Source organism: Protobothrops mucrosquamatus, unplaced genomic scaffold (assembly GCF_001527695.2).
Source record: "Protobothrops mucrosquamatus isolate PMUCROS unplaced genomic scaffold, P.Mucros_1.0 scaffold186, whole genome shotgun sequence".
Taxonomy (NCBI): domain Eukaryota; kingdom Metazoa; phylum Chordata; class Lepidosauria; order Squamata; family Viperidae; genus Protobothrops; species Protobothrops mucrosquamatus.
The window spans coordinates 437,248-456,928 of NW_015386544.1; the positions used below are offsets into that span (position 1 = coordinate 437,248).

The 19,681-nt window shown below is 41.1% G+C and overlaps 1 protein-coding gene across 1 annotated transcript in view; it reads right to left on the minus strand.

Annotated features, from left to right (window-relative positions):
- Positions 1–14,616: 14,616 nt before the first annotated feature.
- ARHGEF12 (Rho guanine nucleotide exchange factor 12) overlaps positions 14,617–19,681 on the minus strand; it is a 54,338-nt gene continuing 49,273 nt past the window's right edge. The window contains exons 35-41 of the mRNA XM_015813737.1: positions 19,564–19,653; positions 19,317–19,396; positions 18,705–18,920; positions 17,810–18,280; positions 16,898–17,205; positions 15,432–15,504; positions 14,617–14,641 (exon numbers count right to left, since the gene is read on the minus strand). Coding sequence (XP_015669223.1) covers positions 14,631–14,641; positions 15,432–15,504; positions 16,898–17,205; positions 17,810–18,280; positions 18,705–18,920; positions 19,317–19,396; positions 19,564–19,653 — 1,249 coding nt within the window. The 3' untranslated portion in view covers positions 14,617–14,630. The remainder of the gene's footprint in view (positions 14,642–15,431; positions 15,505–16,897; positions 17,206–17,809; positions 18,281–18,704; positions 18,921–19,316; positions 19,397–19,563; positions 19,654–19,681) is intronic.

A 19,681-nucleotide genomic window follows, 5' to 3' on the forward strand; every position in this document is an offset into this window, starting at 1 on the left:
TGTTAGAACCACATACTGTGAAACGGGAAAACAGGAGTAATTAATCTGCTTAAGTTTAGCCCCACTTTGTCCAAAAACTTCACTGTAGTTTTTTATTGTTAGAAGTGGTTGGTCATGGTCTTCTTCTATGACTATTATGTACGTATTATTTATGCCAGATTCTTCTGCCAGACCTCATGGGATGGATAGATAGATGTAATTGGGGGAAGCACTCCAATGATGTGGTTGCTTTTGGATTTTCTGTTGGTGCCAGAATCCAAATTGAACAAGCTCCAACCTCTTTAACATCAGCCAAGGTCAGCTTACCTTCCTTACCTGGTTGCATGAAAACTAGAGCAATCACACTTTATTTCCATAAGGTTCAGATGGAGGTGTTCCTTTCTTTTGTCGGTATTCTCCCCTTACCTGTCCCTGATATCTCAAAACTGGTTTTTTTACACCCCTTAGTAAGATCCAGCTCTTGGAATATTCTCACCGTCTATTGTTGTTTTTCTTCTCGCTTGCTCTTGAACAGCAGGAAAAATAAAGCTTTTAAACCTTCAATTAATGAGCTATTTCTCCGGTTTCCTTCTGCCAGCAAAAGACGGCAGTTTCAAAATAGAATTGGGGCAGGAGCGGGGAAAATGAGGAACTACCTTCACGGCAGGCATTAGAAGATAGATAGGTAGGGGAAAAGACGAAGGAATAACGTCAGATTCGCCTTATTTTTTCTTCTTCTTAGAATACCATCTTTGCAGAAGTATAATGTTCTGGCATTCAGTCTCTGTACCGAAAGTCTGAATTTACAACACAGGGCATGGATTCATGGAGGCAGGAATCTAGGTCCCCCACCCTCAGTAGATTGACAGTATAACAAGTCATCTGTCAGCCCTTCTAGGTAATGGATACATAGCTGGACTGGGGGAAAAAGAAAGATCCACTAGATCCAATTTCTATAGAGATTCTCAATCATTGAGGTCATGGATGTCCCAAAGGTGTTTTTTTTCCCCCAAAAAAGACAACTGGACTGTCTCGGTTTTTGATTTGAAAACATTTTGCTTCTCATCCAAGAAGCTTCTTCACTTTTGAAGAAGCTTCCTGGATGAGAAGCGAAACATTTTCAAAGGAAGGAAGTCCAGTTGTCCTTTGGGAAAAGCACCTTTGGGATACAGCCAAGGTAGCTTTGATTGGTTCAAGGTAGCCTCCGTTCCTTCACCCGCTCACAATCCACGCATTTTGGTCACGTACCCATTTAGGGTGAAAATCAGATGCTTCTCGTAGCCTCTTGTAGAAAGGAAAGGCCTGGGAAATAAGCTAGAATTATTTGTCCAGTTAAACAACGATGCAAGTGGGTTTCGGTATCCTGCCCCCCCCCCCGCCTCCTGAATCCCAACATCCGTGCCGTTTCTTGCTAGCACATCCAAATGAACAATTTTATAGGCAAGAACAGATCTGAGTAAACTATTGTGGTGCAGTGAAGTATATAATAGCCATTGTAAACCATCCTTTCTCCTCTCCCCGCCCTCCCACATCTAATTATACACATTTCTCAGAGAGTGTTAGCTGACTCAAATGAAGTAGAAAGACTGAGTTGCATGAATGAAATGGTGTTTGGGGAAAGAAAATGGTTTGATGGTTGCCATCCAAGAGAGCGGGGAGAGAGAAAGTATGAGAGAGGGTATGAGAAAGAGAGAAAAACCTATTAATCAAGGTTTCAGAGGTTTGTGTGTGTGTGCAGAGTGTGGTCAAAGAGTCAAGAAAGGTACCTCAAAAATCACTTTTGTTTCAAGATCCAATTCACTATTTGTAGTGTGTCAACATCTAAGTGGCCCATCAAATAAATAGATAATCCTGCTGGAATCAATGAAACAGATGCTCTTAAGTCATCAGGCAAATGTCTACCATATTGCTTACAAAGGTTGTTTTTTTTTAGTAACAAGTATTTATTTAAATGCAAGCTGATAGTCAGATTCAATTCAGCTGAGATGGCTTGTATTTCACACATGTGCATACGCACAATTAAAAGTCTTAAAGTTGTGCTTCAGAACAAGGGAAGCCCTTAATTTATTGATATGCAGACTGAATTGTGCAATAATGCAGAGTGGCAGATCTAAACTCATTTACCTGGATTTGAGTTGCGTTGAACTCAGGAAAAATGTATTTCCTGCTATCGCCCTGCTGCTGCTCAGCTAAAATGGCTTTAAGCAAGCAAGGTGACATTTGTAATTTTAAGCACGACAACATGGGGCATACTTTTTTTTACCAGTTGTGGAAAAAGGACCATCTCTTGAACACCAATGTGAACCCTAAATCTATTTCTGCACTGTTTGGAATCTTGAGAAATAAGCAGCTGAAATTTAACAGATCACCTATTTTCAGGGGCATAATATTCTGTATTACAAAAAGGAGATAGGGCAGGTGTATTATGCCTTTACTATGTCTACTAAATTACAGTCCATCAAACCTCTAAGAGACAACATTTCACTGACACCTTCACGGGATTACCACACCTTCTATGACTTAAATGTATTTTTCATTAAGCATGAACCCCAACCAAAGGAAAATTACTTGCTTTAGAGAAACAATAAAAACTTAAAAGCCTGCTCAGGAACTTTCAGAAGAGAAAGCCATCCATTCCAGCATGGAAAATCCTAAGGCAGGAGTCTTTAAAGTTGGCAACTGTAAGACTTGTGGACTCCAACTTCCAGAATTCCCGTGACTGACTGGGGAATTCTGGGAGTTGAAGTCCACAAGTCTTAAAATGGCCAAGTTTGAGAACCCCCCCCCCTCTGCCCTAAGGCCTGGGAGAAGAGCCAGATTTTTGGAATATCATCACGGAGAGACCACAGGGGGCTATTGAGGGATGCTATTCCAGAGGGCAGGTGCTGCAACAGAGAAGGAACACTTTCGAGATTCTGATAGATGACATTGTTTAATTGAGGGCGGCTGGGAGCTCCTTAATTGTGTGCAGGGTCCTCTTCAGCCGTGCATCAGAGGCTTTAGCCCAACACTAAGCAGGGATCACTTGAAACTGCACAGCAAAACCACTCCCTTCAGATTGCGGAAACGCTGAAGATCTTTCTTGCAGGAAAAAAATAGCACCAGCTCTTCTTTCTGATAGTTGCCCATAAACATCACTCCCTGCCGAAGTCTGTGCGAAGCTTCCTTAGATTGGTATTGGCAAACCTGTAATTATCTCCATCAAAAGATATTTACTTCTGTCTGCCTTATTTAGGTAACGTGCAAGAATGAAAACGGTCATTTTTGAAGCCTCTTTGGAAGTGAATGGATGCATTTAAAGCAAAGGAAGCCCTCGCATAACGATCGGCTGCATGCATAGAGATAGTCCTCACCTTACACCTGTTCATTTAACAACGGTTTGGAGATACGACAGTCCTGGAAAAAAGCGACTTATCACACTTAGGATGACTGCAGCAGCTCCAGTCATGTGATCTAAATCCATGTGCTCGGCGATTGGGATGCATTTATGATGGTTGTAGCGTTCTGGGGTCATGTGATCGCTTTTAGTGGCCTTTCCAGCTGGTTTATGGCAAGCCAAGTCAAGGGGGGGGGGGGGAAGCCAGATTCACAGCAGAAAAGATCACAAACTCGGACACTTAGCGATGGAATCGTAAGTCAAGGACTGTTTTGTCAAGTCAAGGACTAATATTTGAGCCCTGGTGGTGTGGTAATTAGAATGCGGTATTGCAGGCTAATCCTGCCGACTGCCAGGAGTTCGCTCCTTATCGGCTTAAAGTTGATTCAACCTTCCATCCTTCCAAGGTCGGTAAAATGAGGACCCAGATTGTTGGGAGGAAATATGTTGACCTTGTCAACAGAGAGGGCTGTAAAGCAGGGGTTCTCAACCTTGGCAACTTTAAGACTTGTGGACTTCAACTCACAGAATTCTGGGAGTTGAAGTCCACAAGTCTTAAAGTTGCCAAGGTTGAGAACCCCTGCTGTAAAGGATAGTAGTCTTAAGTGTGATTGCTGTGCCTCTCACCAGCCTCAGAAGGCACAATATTGTACAACTGAACCCAAGTAGGGATTTCTGAATCAATCTTCTACCAACACAGGGCTGGATGGGAGTTGAGCATTTGGCAGGCGAAAGCATGAAAATCTGCATGAAAGCAGATTAGCTTATAACAAATCGGCCAGTTACCCATCATTACCTCACTCCATTTGAGGCCTAGGGANATGGTTGCCATCCAAGAGAGCGGGGAGAGAGAAAGTATGAGAGAGGGTATGAGAAAGAGAGAAAAACCTATTAATCAAGGTTTCAGAGGTTTGTGTGTGTGTGCAGAGTGTGGTCAAAGAGTCAAGAAAGGTACCTCAAAAATCACTTTTGTTTCAAGATCCAATTCACTATTTGTAGTGTGTCAACATCTAAGTGGCCTATCAAATAAATAGATAATCCTGCTGGAATCAATGAAACAGATGCTCTTAAGTCATCAGGCAAATGTCTACCATATTGCTTACAAAGGTTTTTTTTTTTTTAGTAACAAGTATTTATTTAAATGCAAGCTGATAGTCAGATTCAATTCAGTTGAGATGGCTTGTATTTCACACATGTGCATACGCACAATTAAAAGTCTTAAAGTTGTGCTTCAGAACAAGGGAAGCCCTTAATTTATTGATATGCAGACTGAATTGTGCAATAACGCAGAGTGGCAGATCTAAACTCATTTACCTGGATTTGAGTTGCGTTGAACTCAGGAAAAATGTATTTCCTGCTATCGCCCTGCTGCTGCTCAGCTAAAATGGCTTTAAGCAAGCAAGGTGACATTTGTAATTTTAAGCACGACAACACGGGGCATACTTTTACCAGTTGTGGAAAAAGGACCATCTCTTGAACACCAATGTGAACCCTAAATCTATTTCTGCACTGTTTGGAATCTTAAGAAATAAGCAGCTGAAATTTAACAGATCACCTATTTTCAGGGGCATAATATTCTGTATTACAAAAAGGAGATAGGGCAGGTGTATTATGCCTTTACTATGTCTACTAAATTACAGTCCATCAAACCTCTAAGAGACAACATTTCACTGACACCTTCACGGGATTACCACACCTTCTATGACTTAAATGTATTTTTCATTAAGCATGAACCCCAACCAAAGGAAAATTACTTGCTTTAGAGAAACAATAAAAACTTAAAAGCCTGCTCACGAACTTTCAGAAGAGAAAGCCATCCATTCCAGCATGGAAAATCCTAAGGCAGGAGTCTTCAAAGTTGGCAACTGTAAGACTTGTGGACTCCAACTTCCAGAATTCCCGTGACTGGCTGGGGAATTCTGGGAGTTGAAGTCCACAAGTCTTAAAATGGCCAAGTTTGAGACACCCCCCCCCCCCTCTGCCCTAAGGCCTGGGAGAAGAGCCAGATTTTTGGAATATCATCACGGAGAGACCACAGGGGGCTATTGAGGGATGCTATTCCAGAGGGCAGGTGCTGCAACAGAGAAGGAACACTTTCGAGATTCTGATAGATGACATTGTTTAATTGAGGGCGGCTGGGAGCTCCTTAATTGTGTGCAGGGTCCTCTTCAGCCGTGCATCAGAGGCTTTAGCCCAACACTAAGCAGGGATCACTTGAAACTGCACAGCAAAACCACTCCCTTCAGATTGCGGAAACGCTGAAGATCTTTCTTGCAGGAAAAAAATAGCACCAGCTCTTCTCTTTCTGATAGTTGCCCATAAACATCACTCCCTGCCGAAGTCTGTGCGAAGCTTCCTTAGATTGGTATTGGCAAACCTGTAATTATCTCCATCAAAAGATATTTACTTCTGTCTGCCTTATTTAGGTAACGTGCAAGAATGAAAACGGTCATTTTTGAAGCCTCTTTGGAAGTGAATGGATGCATTTAAAGCAAAGGAAGCCCTCGCATAACGATCGGCTGCATGCATAGAGATAGTCCTCACCTTACACCTGTTCATTTAACAACGGTTTGGAGATACAACAGTCCTGGAAAAAAGCGACTTATCACACTTAGGATGACTGCAGCAGCTCCAGTCATGTGATCTAAATCCATGTGCTCGGCGATTGGGATGCATTTATGATGGTTGTAGCGTTCTGGGGTCATGTGATCGCTTTTAGTGGCCTTTCCAGCTGGTTTATGGCAAGCCAAGTCAAGGGGGGGGGGGAGCCAGATTCACAGCAGAAAAGATCACAAACTCGGACACTTAGCGATGGAATCGTAAGTCAAGGACTGTTTTGTCAAGTCAAGGACTAATATTTGAGCCCTGGTGGTGCGGTAATTAGAATGCGGTATTGCAGGCTAATCCTGCCGACTGCCAGGAGTTCGCTCCTTATCGGCTTAAAGTTGACTCAGCCTTCCATCCTTCCAAGGTCGGTAAAATGAGGACCCAGATTATTGGGAGGAAATGCGGTGGTTCTCCTCCTTCCTCACCGATCGTACGCAGTCCGTATTGGCAGGGGGACAGAGGTCGACCCCAAGGCCCCTAACTTGTGGGGTGCCACAAGGGTCGGTCCTCTCTCCACTCCTGTTCAATATTTATGTGAAGCCGCTGGGAGAGATCATTCGTGGCTTTGGGGTGGATTTCCATCAGTACGCTGATGATANTCTCACCAGCCTCAGAAGGCACAATATTGTACAACTGAACCCAAGTAGGGATTTCTGAATCAATCTTCTACCAACACAGGGCTGGATGGGAGTTGAGCATTTGGCAGGCGAAAGCATGAAAATCTGCATGAAAGCAGATTAGCTTATAACAAATCGGCCAGTTACCCATCATTACCTCACTCCATTTGAGGCCTAGGGAGAGAATGGAGACCCACTTAAATGGGTTAAAGTACTGATTAGCCCAAGCAGAAAGAAAAGATTCTGGAGAACATGAAAAAGAGCTCCCTTCCTTTAAATGCCCTATGTACTCCAGCCCTGGAGTACTGACCAGATGCGTTTATTTATTTAGATTGAATTTGATCATCCAGAAATAAGGATTTAATGTTTCAAGAAGCCCAGCAGCAGCAGCTGAAGACACAATGGCATCATCCTGCAATTGGCAGTAGGAACCTCAACCTCTAAAGCTTTCTAAGTTGGTGACCACCATCGCCTCTTCCAATTCCATTGTTTTAGGAAGACACTGTAGGAGAAATGCTTTCTGTTTGTGTATTTCCCATTGTTCAGCCTTACTAGAAGATGCCACACATTTACATTAATTTAGTTACCAGATTTATACGGCCACCCAATTCGAAATGACTAAGATATTCAGTTCTAATGATGTGGAGCAGAAATGAATACAAGTTCATTAATTTTGGAAGATGGGTCCAAATTAATAAGACCTGGAAGCTGAGAGAAAGTCACCTTTGCTGGAATTGGGTCTGTCTAGTTTAACAAAGAGAAGGACGAGGGGGGGGCATGATAGCAGTGTTCCAATATCTCAGGGGCTGCCCCAAAGAAGAGAGAGTCAAGCTATTCTCCAAAGCACCTGAAGGCAGGACGAGAAGCAATGGATGGAAACTAACCAAAGAGAGAAGCAACCTAGAATTAAGAAGAAATTTCCTGACAGTGAGAACAATTAACCAATGGAACAACCTGCCTCCAGAAGCGGTGAATGCTCCAACACTGGAAGTTTTTAAGAAGAAACTGGACAGCCATCTGTCCAAAATGGTATAGGGTTTCCTGCCTGAGCAGGGGGTTGGACTTGATGGCCTCCAAGGTCCCTTCCAACTATTATTATTATTATTATTATTATTATTATTATTATTATTATTATTATTATTATTACCTTCTGTTCAAGATTTTTTGTTTTGTGTTTGGTTTGTTTGTTTTTTGTTTTTGTTTTTTGCAATAAGTTGTTGCCACTTTCCTCCAATATAAATACAGTTCCATGAAAGGGAGAGGGAACTAGGAAAATGGCTTTTTTTTCTGCTATGAGAAATGAATAAATTGTTTGTCCCCATTCATCTTCCTGCTAAGTTTTGAGAGAAGTAGCTTTAGGAAAACACAGAAGGTGACAATAGAGTCTGTCTTACACCAGTTATTATTTTTGCTAGACTAATGGCGTGAGAAAAAAAATGTCCAAGATAATAGAAAGGCTTATCATCAGAAACGCAAAATAGAGCTCAAATGAACAATTACGTAGAAATAAATGGCATCTTTTATACAGAGATTATGAGGAAGGGGGAGAGGGATAGAGGAAGATTACAAATATTTCAATAGTCCCAAACAATTGAGTATTGGAAGCCGGGATTCAGCTCAATAGAAACTCACATTCAGACTAATGGAAAGATAAACTAGATGTGGTGTCCTTAAACCTTTTGTTTTGCTCAAATAAACAAACAGAAAGTAACGATGTGCAATACCGAGACTGGGAAAATGGAAAACTGCTCAAGACTCCATTTCTGTCAAGGCATGTTTTCATTGTGGCAGTTTCTTTATGGCTTGGATCAGTTAAACTCCCAGAATTCCCCAGGCTTCAGAATTCTGGGAGTTTAAGTCCATACTTCTTAAAGTTGCCAAGACTGGGAATTCCTGGCTTAGATGACCTTGAAGCAAGAGAGGAAAAACTATTGGCCTAAACTTAGCTTATTTGGTAAGCAGTTGCAAAGTCATCCTTGAATTATCTGAACCATAAAGTGTAGCTCAGATGATGCTCCTCGAGATTATGGATGGCTTGAAAATTCCAGTTCCCGCCTGGGGCCCAAAGACATGCTCAGTGGAAGGCTGTGCATCAAATTGGCACATGGATGAAATTGGGGAAGGCTCTAATTCCTACTGAGTTGCAGCGTCTTTTTCTTTTGCAATTACACATTATTATTATTTTGCTGATATTTACAGTTTTTCCATGCTGTGAAAGCTATGTGTAATTTTTTAAAGCAGAAAAGTGAGGCTATATTTTAATAAGTTGACAAAGACCTTGACTTTGTGGCAATGTTTTGTACAAAATGACACCTAGGTCTTGCAAATCTTAGGACTGTCATTCCTTACGTTTTAGGGCAACGTGCTGTGCTTGCAAGCAAACTACTAGACTGTCTTTGCATAGATGGTGTCCCTTGTTTGTCATACATACCTAATTCTGTCCTTTCTCCATAGTTGTGCTACTCTTTCTTTTCAAAGAGCTTGGGGGTGGGGGAGGGGGAGAAGGGAAAAGAGTTTGTTCTGGGAATCTTTTTTCTCTCTTCTGAACATCCTGTTTAGACAAATAAATATAGCATCATATTAGCCAGCTATTGATATGAGTAAATAAAATTATTTGCACAGCTAATACATGTTTATTAGTCCAATTAATCTTATTGCTTGGTTTTCTGCTTCACATACAGTAGCAATAAGAACCAGGAAAATTAAAAATGCTGCAAATTTCCAGTATCATTTTTAGTGCTCAGAATACTTCTGGATTTCAAAATGACCCCAGAAGGGTCTTCAGGGAAAGAAAAAAAAAGGGATGTTGTGGTTCAGTTCCTAAATGGAACGGGTCCATTCCACTCACTCCCCATAAATATGGAAGCAAGAACATAGTATTCTGACAAGTTCTTTGCCTAGAAAGAACCTGAGAATCTAAGCGAAATTGTTATCTCCCAGACTCTTTGGAAATGTTGGTCCACAAAACTGAAAAATTAATACCAAATGCACCAGAATAGAATGTCATTGTCAGCCTGGTTTGGAAACACTGCTTTTTCCAAGCCTGGTTTGGAAACATTCCTTTATCCAAACTGCTGTCTGTTGAGGGTCAGCAGTTCTTGAGAAGTAAGCCTTCTCAGCTTACAATCCAACAAGGAACTTTCAAGATCAAAATGCAGAGACATGACCTTGAGACTTGGGAAATGTGCGGTACATCTAGCTATAGCTATTCCATGTATTACATTAAGCTCTGATCTTGGGAGAAAAAAAGGTCATCTTTCATAATTGTATTGCTGACTCAGAAAGGTAAATTGTACGGAGTTACAACCAATTTATTTGCCTGTCAATAACACCTCTGACAGCTACTGCTGTCAAATTCTAAACCATGTGAAGAACACCACAGTCAAATGTTGGCTCTTTTAACCTTATTTACTGATATCTGAAAGCTTTAATTATAGATTTCCCAAAATCCAAAAACACCCACAAAACTCAATACTTTTTTTAATGATCAATATTTTGTTCCAAAAACATACAACCTTATCAGCTAATAAGAGCTATTTTACAAACATACATACATCTGGATAATTAGAACAATAAATTCTTTTTCTTTCCTTAGACATTCAAACATGATCAGTTAAAAATACAAGGATATTTCATCTGTCTTATTGTTGTCGTCCTTTTGTTTGTGTTTGCATTTTCCTTTCCAAAGAATATTTTCAGATTGAAGTTTTGTGTTTTTCCTTAAAAGCAGAATCTGTTAAAAGGAGTAAATGCATGGCAAGCAAATAAAATACAGTTCTAGCAGTTAGAGCATTACAACAAACAATTCCATTTTTTTTTAGAAAAAAGAAGAGCAGAGTAACATTCCAGCTGCGGAATCCTTTTGGACAGCATCTGCCTATAAGTTGGTGCTGGGGGAGGGGCGAAGGGGGAATAAAGAGAAATAAGGGACTTCTTTGGAATGGGGGGAGGAGAGAGAGGGAGATGCAATTCATTCATCAAATGTACAACCGGCATTAAGATTCTAGATGATGAAACAGCACAAATAAAGTAGTGTTTCTACCAAACCCCAAAATGTTATCCTGACATATGGCAGAGTAAAAGATAATACTGTATGGGTCTTTCACCTATGCAACTTTGCTTGCACTTTAGTTCTGAAAGTTGTCTCCTTTTTCTCAGAAGCTATCAAAAGTCAAGAATATCCAACATCCAAAAGCAATAGGGGAACTGTTATGAATTCCCCCCCCCTCCATCAAGCAATCCTATTTCTTGCCTTTTCTACTCTCAACAGTAGATTGGGGAGAAATTGGCAGGCAGTGAGGCAGGACTGTTACGCAAAAGGTAACCCCCAAAACTGAGTGAAGAAAATTTGACTTCAATTTGTCTCCTGCTCAATGTCTCATTGTGAATCAGTGACAAGATCACATCTACACAGGCAGCAAGGCAAGAAGTCGATGTATTGGTAGTGCTTTGAGGGGTTAGAATGACCTGGGTCATGGTAAGCAGACCTCAAGACAAAAACTGGGGATCATTATTTTCAGCCTCTTTCAGCCATCGGTAGGGCCATGGGAGAAAAATTAAAAAAATGGAACGCATGCATTGCAGTCTGCCAGGCCTTGAGACGTGCCTGTCCAGTGCTGGTTTAGTCAACTGGGAAGTAACAAGAGGAGAACTCAGAGCTAATGAGCGGCATCTGGCAGATTAAAGCACCATCGCTGCAAAATACAGAAGGATTGGAAAGCAGAATCGCTTTTATGAATTGTATTTATAGCTTCTTATAGTTCTGGACAACCCTAAGCCCAAACAATCCACTCTCCCAACTTCAACCAACTTTCTTCACCTTACGCAATGTTTCTGAACCTTGGCAACTTTAAGATGTGTGGACTTCAACTCCCAGAATTCTCCAGCAGCAATGCTGGCTGGGGAATTCTGGGCGTTGCAATCCACATGTCTTAAACTTGCAAAAGTTCAGAAACACTAGTCTTGGGTATACAATCAAAGGACATGCAAATCAAAAGGGAAGGATGCTGTCTCTAGACTCGGAGTTTGTCTTTTGAGCCCAAATTCCAATATGCTGGTCCAATAAATCCAGGTTAAAAACAAAGACATCCTAAGTATGACGATAGCACAACATAATATTAAAAAAAGAATTTCATTGCTTATATCATTTTCAGCTAGCCAAGGGTGGGGGGGAAGGAAGGAAGGAAGGAAAGAAGGAAGGAAGGAAGGAAGGAAGGAAGGAAGGAAGGAAGGAAGGAAGGAAGGAAGGAAGGAAGGAAGGAAGGAAGGAAGGAAGGAGAGACGATGAGGGAGAAAAAGATGAGCCCAAGGAAGACATGATCACAGCCAGTGGGGAAGGACAGGGAAAGTCTCTTTGGCTGGAATTCCTCATGGCTGCTCTAGAACATTAAGGATCCAAAAGTTCAATCCCAATGGGAATCCCACAAAGTGCATTTTTAGGGTTGACCCCTTTCACAAAAATGGATCTGTGCCTGGGGCCTGTTGTACAGTAGACGTGCGAGGGGACTCGAGACATCTCCTGCAAAATATTCAATTATGATGCTGGAAGCAATGGTGATTCCCCGTTTCTTACTACTTTCTTTCCTATCATAAAATAATAATGCCCTTAACAGGAGATTGTGTAATTGGTGGCCTAGACAAGCCTGGGGAGAAAAAAACACACACATACATACGACACAAAGAAACCACCAGGAAGACAAGAACATAGTACTCTGCTTTACTCTCCAGGAAGGGGGGGGAGGCAATTGATATATCCTCTATAGAGGTCAAACAAGCCTTTGGATGGCCCTTCAGCTGCTTGGCATGGCCTTTGGGCATCCTGACCCCATCTCTCTTTTTCAGGATTCTGAAGCACCATATGGCAGAGATATGACAGAGGACCGGACACAGGCCTTGCCACAATATCTGTAAAGAGCGGCATGCAAGTGCCACCAAAATTTTACCAATTTCTGGCTCCTTCACCTACTTATATTATGGAAAGGTCTACATGTGAATCTGACTTTCTATGGCTCCATAGATGTGGAACTGAAGCATGGGGAAGGTGAAAATGCCACGGTTCAAGGACCCAGGGAAAAAATTATTTATTGGACTTCTTTGCTGCCCATCTCACCTAGAAGTGACTAAAATACGTACACCCTTGAAAATAAGGAAATACTTTTAAAAACAGGGTCATCTGTAATATGGGCCTGATCTTCTTAACATAAATTTCCATTTGGAAAATTGCTTGGAATTTTAGGAGGGTAAAATTTAGAACTGAGAATCAGCAGGCTGGCCCTGGTAACAAGAAACTGAAAAGACTTCCCTTTGAGTATTTGCTGGCTTCCAACTCTTCTGAAGAAGGGTCGGCGACCCAGACAAATGGGAAGTTTCCTCCCTCCAATATGCACCAGTAAATTGATTGGAAATATTTAGGGTGGGGGAAAATTAAAAAATAGTTCCTTCTCTTGCAGTTCTTCCCTGTAAGTCAGTGTTTCTCAACCTTGACAATTTTAAGGCATGTGGACTTCACCTCCCAGAATTGTGGAATTCTGGCTGTGGAATCCTGGGAGTTGAAGTCCACATGCTTTAAAATTGTCAAGGCTGAGAAACACTGCAGTGGAAACGGATTTAGATTCCTGGCTACAGGAAAAAATGTTTCTCTGCATTATTGGAGCATATTCTATAACATTCATGCTGAAAAAATATTCCACACTTTACTGCGCATTCAGCATGATTTTAAAACATTAAAGGGATTTCTAGAATTTGGCACATTTAGATCTGGCTTGCCAGGAAAAAGAAAGGACCCAAGGATTGGACAGCCGGTACAGAGAGAAACCTTTTTCAAGTGAGATGTATCCTGAATGGGAAAACTATTTACCCAACGTAGACAACCCACCCAGTTTCTTATTTTCTACATCAGTGCTATGAAGCTTGAAAAAGTCCAGTTCCTCAACATCAGGTTATTAACACTGCACTGAGATTATACCAGATGTGGTGTCTGTTCCTCTGATTCTTCTACTGCAGATGTTACTAAGTTACTAGTATGATTTCAGAGCATTTTTGCATAAAAAGAAGAAAATAGCACTATTCCAAGCTAAGTCTTGCTTGGTCTATCCCACACCGGTCAGTAAGGCACACTTCTGGATAATGAACAATTCTGGCCCCTACCTTCAAAATATAGTGGCTAACTTCTGCAGCAGTTACTCCTCACAGTTTATTAGAAACATGGTGACCTCAGGAATTTCTGACAAATGTATTGCTTTCCCTTAACTGGCAAAATACCCCACTCCCACCCCTAGCTACAAATACCAAGCTGTTGCTTTCAAAGGGAAGTCACAATAAAATCAGTACCTGGGCAGGGAAAACAACTCCCAAATTCTGATCCTTCTCTTTTTATCCAATATAGGAAAAATAAAGGCCCCAAAGAGAAATTTGGTTGCCAGTTTCAAATCCTTCCCTGGCTATGTACGTGCACACAAAACTGCACAAGAAGAAAGGCTGTCTGCATGCTGCTAGATTTTGCTCCACAAAGAACCTCTTCGAAAGAACAGGCTGGTTGTTGGCAGAATCCAGGGGAAAATCAAGACACACACACAACTCAGTTCAGAATAAGGGTTCAGGAGAAGAAGAAAGATGCTGGGAACCTAGCAAACTGGCACTATCATTTTTTTTTAAAAGCAAAATAAAATACAAATTAAAGTGTGCTTTCAGTACACGGAATGAAGTCAAATAAATACATTGATTTTTTTTAAATGTATAGATACATTTTTATATCCTACACCCAGAACTTTATACATTTGGTTTCTTCTTTCTGTTCCTCTTTTTCCTCTGTTTGGAATTTCTGGTAGCAAGAGGAGGTGAGCTAAATCACCCCCCTCTCCCTGAAAGGCTAGTGCAGACACCTCAAAGGAAAACTGCCCACTTCTCCACTATGTGGAGCCCCCTCCCCCTTGAAGGGTCCATTGAAAGAGGCCTAAGGCCAAGAGAGTCCAGGCAGAGGCCGGCTGAGGCTAGCAGAGGCTGACTCAAGGCAGAAGGCGCCATCCAATCTCCAGCGATTGGCAAGAAGGTGATTAACTTTTATCTGAGGACAAAAATAGAAACAGAAAAAAGTGCTGAAAAGAAACCAGCAAGGATGTCTATGGAGATTCTCAATTATCCAGGTCATGGTTGTCCCAAAGGTGCTTTTCCAAAAGGAAACTTGTTTGTTTGTTTTTTTCCCTTTGAAAACATTTGGCTTCTCATCCAAGAAACTTCTTCAGTTCTGAGAATTGAATGCAGATACTATTTTTACTGATTTCCCAACTTGTGTCAAAATTCTGAACCTGGAAAGATTTGGGGTCCATTTTCCCCCCAACTGGCTATTTAGATGCAATTGTTCCTTTCATTAAGGGATGTGCAACATTTTCCAGGCTGAGGGATTACACTTGGCCTTTGAATGGCATGCCAATTTAATCTCCACAAATTAAATTTAATTTTGTTTGATTGACATTTAAATAAATGTCACCACCATGTTTATTCCCTGACGCAATGTATTTAATAATGCACAATATAAAAATGTGGCAACAAAGAGTTTTGGGAGTCCTGGAGTGTGCATCTTTGTTTAGACAGGGACACAAGTAGATATTAGCAAAAGGGAAAATGCTGAGCAGAGAGGACACCAGGCCAGAAACGCGCAATCAGCACAACTAGGCATTGATCCATCATGTTTTGTAACCAGTTTTTTTAAAAAAAAAAAAAACCTTAGTGTCATGAAAACTGAAGAATTCAACAAGGTCCACACAGTAACTTCCCTTGGAGCTAAATCCCGCAAAATTATTAACACATTACTTTCCTATCAGCTCAGCTATATCAGAAAAACAGGACAGGCATACCCAAATGCTCCTCCGTGGTGATGGAGCCAGCCAGCCTATGTTGAAGAAGAGCAGCATAGTTTTCCTCCACTTCCTGAAAAACACAATCCATCATATACACTTGAAGAGCTTCTGATGAGCTATGATGGCGAACTACTCTAAAGAAACACACTGTGGCCAAAAGTGGTGCTCGGATAGGGGATGCAGGCTGCCAAAATCTCTCCAGAGTAAAGAGAGATTGCAAAATTATCCACATGTGCTTTCTACAGCATTCATTCTCATTCTCAATCTCTCTCTCTCTCTCCCTGTCCCTTTTTGTGAGCAGACAGCAGGAACTGCATTTTTTTTGTCACTGACTTGTGATCAGCTAGGAATCACAGGATTTCATAAGTTCCACCAAGGCTCACCTTTTCATCACTCTGCATTTAAGTTTTTCCCCTATGACTTGTTTTTTTTAAAGACTGAGAACCTTCAGATTGGCAAGTTTTATTGAAATCACTGGGTGAGTTTCCTTTAATCCTTTTAAAAAAGTTTACCTACACGTTTAAAGATTTGTATCAAAAAAAGGGGGGGGGAATATGCAGCAAAAGGATGGTTATTGTTGCCATTAGAAAGTTTTAAACAGATTAAAAGGCTCGGAGGGACTTGATTTAAGACTCTGAAGCTAATTGAAAGGATCCCTTGTCAGGGGAAAACCTTTGTTTATTCTGTGAAACTAATAAAAACAACTTTGAAGATTGGACACTAGAGAGCACCAAATGGCTACCTTAAAATAAAAGTTTGATGTTTGACGGCAGAACACAAATTCTTAAAGCCAAAGTTAAGCAAGAATCTGTTTATAAGGTAGCAAAAACCACTTCCATTTAGGACACTATGCTCTCATCAAATCTTTGTACTGATCTTAGTACTGTTGGCTCGACTAGATTCCTCTAAATAAAATGTTGACTCTTCTGTTTTTGAGCCTCTAAGACTTGAATAGGTTTTTGTTTAATTTTGGCTCAAGAAGTTTCAACACCTTGGCTTCGATAAATCAACACTGAGTTCAGCCTTTACATTTCAGTCTTCTAGGTTTATAACTGTACAATACAGATCTTGACTCTATAAGTCATTCCTAACATTCATTCACATTCTCCAGATATGAAAGCTTGTCTTTCTCATGGTTATTCCAAGGTTTTCATTTTTCATTTCTGTCTCTAAAAACTAGGACAAATCTTTAATCTTGAGCAACCCTGTCAGCAAAGGGACAGACATAATTATATATATTCTAGAGAACTTCTGATTCTCCTGATTTTAGAATTTATAGTGCTGAACTGAGCATTAGTTTGAAAAGATACTGTGAAAAATCAGTCAAGAAGATAAACGCACATGTACCTCTCTGAATGACTTACACCCCACAAGCCTCTTAATCTCCAATCCCTTAAAACCCACTCATTTTTTCTTTTAAATATATAGGCCAAAAGATAGTACATTTGCATGGGACACACTACCTTCAAATGTTGAAGGCTGGCCTCTATGTTCTGGATGTAACGCATCATCAGGGTACGCGACTCGACAGAGAAGGAAGCCCTTAACGCATCTGAACTGGATTCCTTTGCAGCTTGCCAGTGGGAGGCCAGTAATTCCTCTGCAAATGGTGAGCTGGCTGTAACTGGCTGGGCATCCCCTGACCCGGGTTGCTGGCGGGCAGAGTCCATTGTGCTTTTGTCTGCAGTGCACTGTAGAACTAGCGAAGTTACCTCTTCATCGGTGGAGCTCTCCTGTACTGTGCCATATCCATCAAGGATCAAATAATTTCCTGGAAAGAGAACAACTTTAATGCTCCCATTTATGAACAGCTCCAGCAAATCAATGGCTTGGGTGAGCATATAACCCAACCTATATGTATCTGTGCACCTCATGCAAAGGTCCTTTCTCAACATACTTTTGCTACTGTTGTACCACCGCCAACTAGTTCCCCCCATATTTTGCCCTTGCTCTGGAAGAAAAGAGAGGAACCACTTACATCAGATAGAAAAAATGTGCAATTTGTTAAAAGCGTGTGCCATGTAGAGGAACTGGCAATCTGATTGGGATTTTGAGTGGGCAGAAGGGGAGTCTAGTTGGATTTAACCGGTCTTTTATTGCTCCAAAAGATCAGGGAGAAAAGGTCCAACCTTGATGAGACAGCCAAAGGCTGGAATCTGACCCCACACCTCCAAATTCTATTTATTTCTCTTCCAATGCATTTCAAACAGAGAAACTCTAATTACTACGAACACGTTTAATGAGACAATTCAGCATTTAGCAGATACTCTAGGCCTTGTCATGGCTCAGAAGCACTCCAGCCTTCCCAATAACATCCAGGAGCTTTATAACTCAGTAGTTCATTTCAAATTTGTACACTGATGGATTTGTCTCACCTGAGATCCGTAGCTGCACCTCTTCTACCTCCTTCCTCTTATCTACCACTTCACCTTCTGATGGGTTCTCATCACTGTGAGCTTCCTGAGCATCAAAAAAGTGCTCCCCACCATCTTCAGCAGCACTTGTTCCTCTTTCCAGTTCCTTGGTTGGGGGCTCTGGGTTTGTTCTCAAGGGGTCCGTCAACTGCCTGCTATTCAACACAGGGTCCCCTGGGGATACCAATTCATTTGAAGGCCATTTATCACAACTAAGTTCAAAGACATTTGTTTTTGTCCCCATGGGTGTCCTTCTAGGCCCAGACAGGGTATTGTCATCATTATCTGAGTACTGAAGTCCTCTCTTGACAATGTTCTCTTCAAGGGCCCCTGGCAGGCCTCTTCTATGGTCAGAAAAATGCTGCCAATCTTCAACAGACTCTTGTTCAGTCATCCCAAGCTGCTGCATCAGTAATTTCTTCAATAAACTCACTGAAAGGAAATGTGACAGCATCAAAGTAAAATCTTGGTAAGTATTCTCTCTTGAAAGCATCAGTCAAGAGGCAGGAGTCCAAAGCCCTTGGGAAGGAGCCACTGACTCATTGCCTTGCCCTAGAAACTGGAAGTCAGATTTCTCCAATCTGGCACTAACTACCATCAGCCTTCAGTCAAATGGCCAGGAGTCAGAGAAGTTAGACGTTACAGTCCAAGTCACCTTTCACTTAGTTTAGGGAAAGCTAAGCCAAAGTGGAAGACAGTATAAACACAACATTGGTGTTATTATTTGAATACAGTCATAGGCTGATTTTCTTTTACTTAACGTTTGAAAGGCAGATTGTATTCATTTGTCCATCTAAATCCATCAGAGAAAATTTCTACCTAGGCCTTTAAGATTCATGTACCTTCAATTACTTACAGTTTCTTAGGGCATCCAATGCACATCGATTTTCTGAAGCTTGGAATGAGAGCTCTGGACTTAATTGGCTGTAATGTTCCGGTGATTCTTTGATCAGCAAGTCTGCTGATAGTTTTTCTCCAAACTGCTTGTTGGCTTCCAGAAGTTCTTCCTCCTCCTCTGACTTCTCAGACATCATTACTGATGGAGACGGAGTCTTTAGCCCCAAATCTTTATCTAACAAACAAACCAAATGCCAAAATGAATGCAAGAGTTTAAAAGAAAGCATAAACATGAACAAGTACGTGACATTCTGTTTGTCTCTTAATTCAACTCTTAGCTCTCCTTTTGGAGGAACAGCTCAAACGGCAGAACTTACGATTAGACAGCTACAGTACATATTTACGGACTTCCAAATCTTTGGAGGCAGGAAATGTTATGTCAAACAGAATACAAAAAAATATTAATGTACTGTTGCTTACTGAATATCTGGAAGAAAGAAGTGGAACAATCTGCAGAATTTTGTATTATACCCTGTCTAATGTAATTTTCCAGAAAGGCTCATTTCAATCAAGAAAGCCTTCAAGCTCTCCAGCGTAATCAGCAATGCACTGAAATGCCCTTGGTTTTTACCTGGACTTTGCTTGCTGCTATCTGGGGTAGTTTGTTCTTCCTTCAATTTATGCTGGTCATCTTCTTCCTCATGGTCTTCCCTGCAAGCCAAAGAAGGAGAACAAATTAACCACATGCGGCTGTGGAATCCTCACTCACAACTTGTGTCTTTTTAAAAGGAAGATCCTGCTTAGTTACAGGTTATCTATAGAATTAAACCCCGACCAAAATGTCTATTTGTTCACACATAGGTATTTTTTCAACTTACTCGCACGGTCCTGATTGTGGCAACGGAATTACATTTCTGCCTCTTCCAACTTTGACGGTTCCTGCCATCTGTACTATGAGGTCCTGCCATCTATAATAATGCAAATATAAAGAAATTA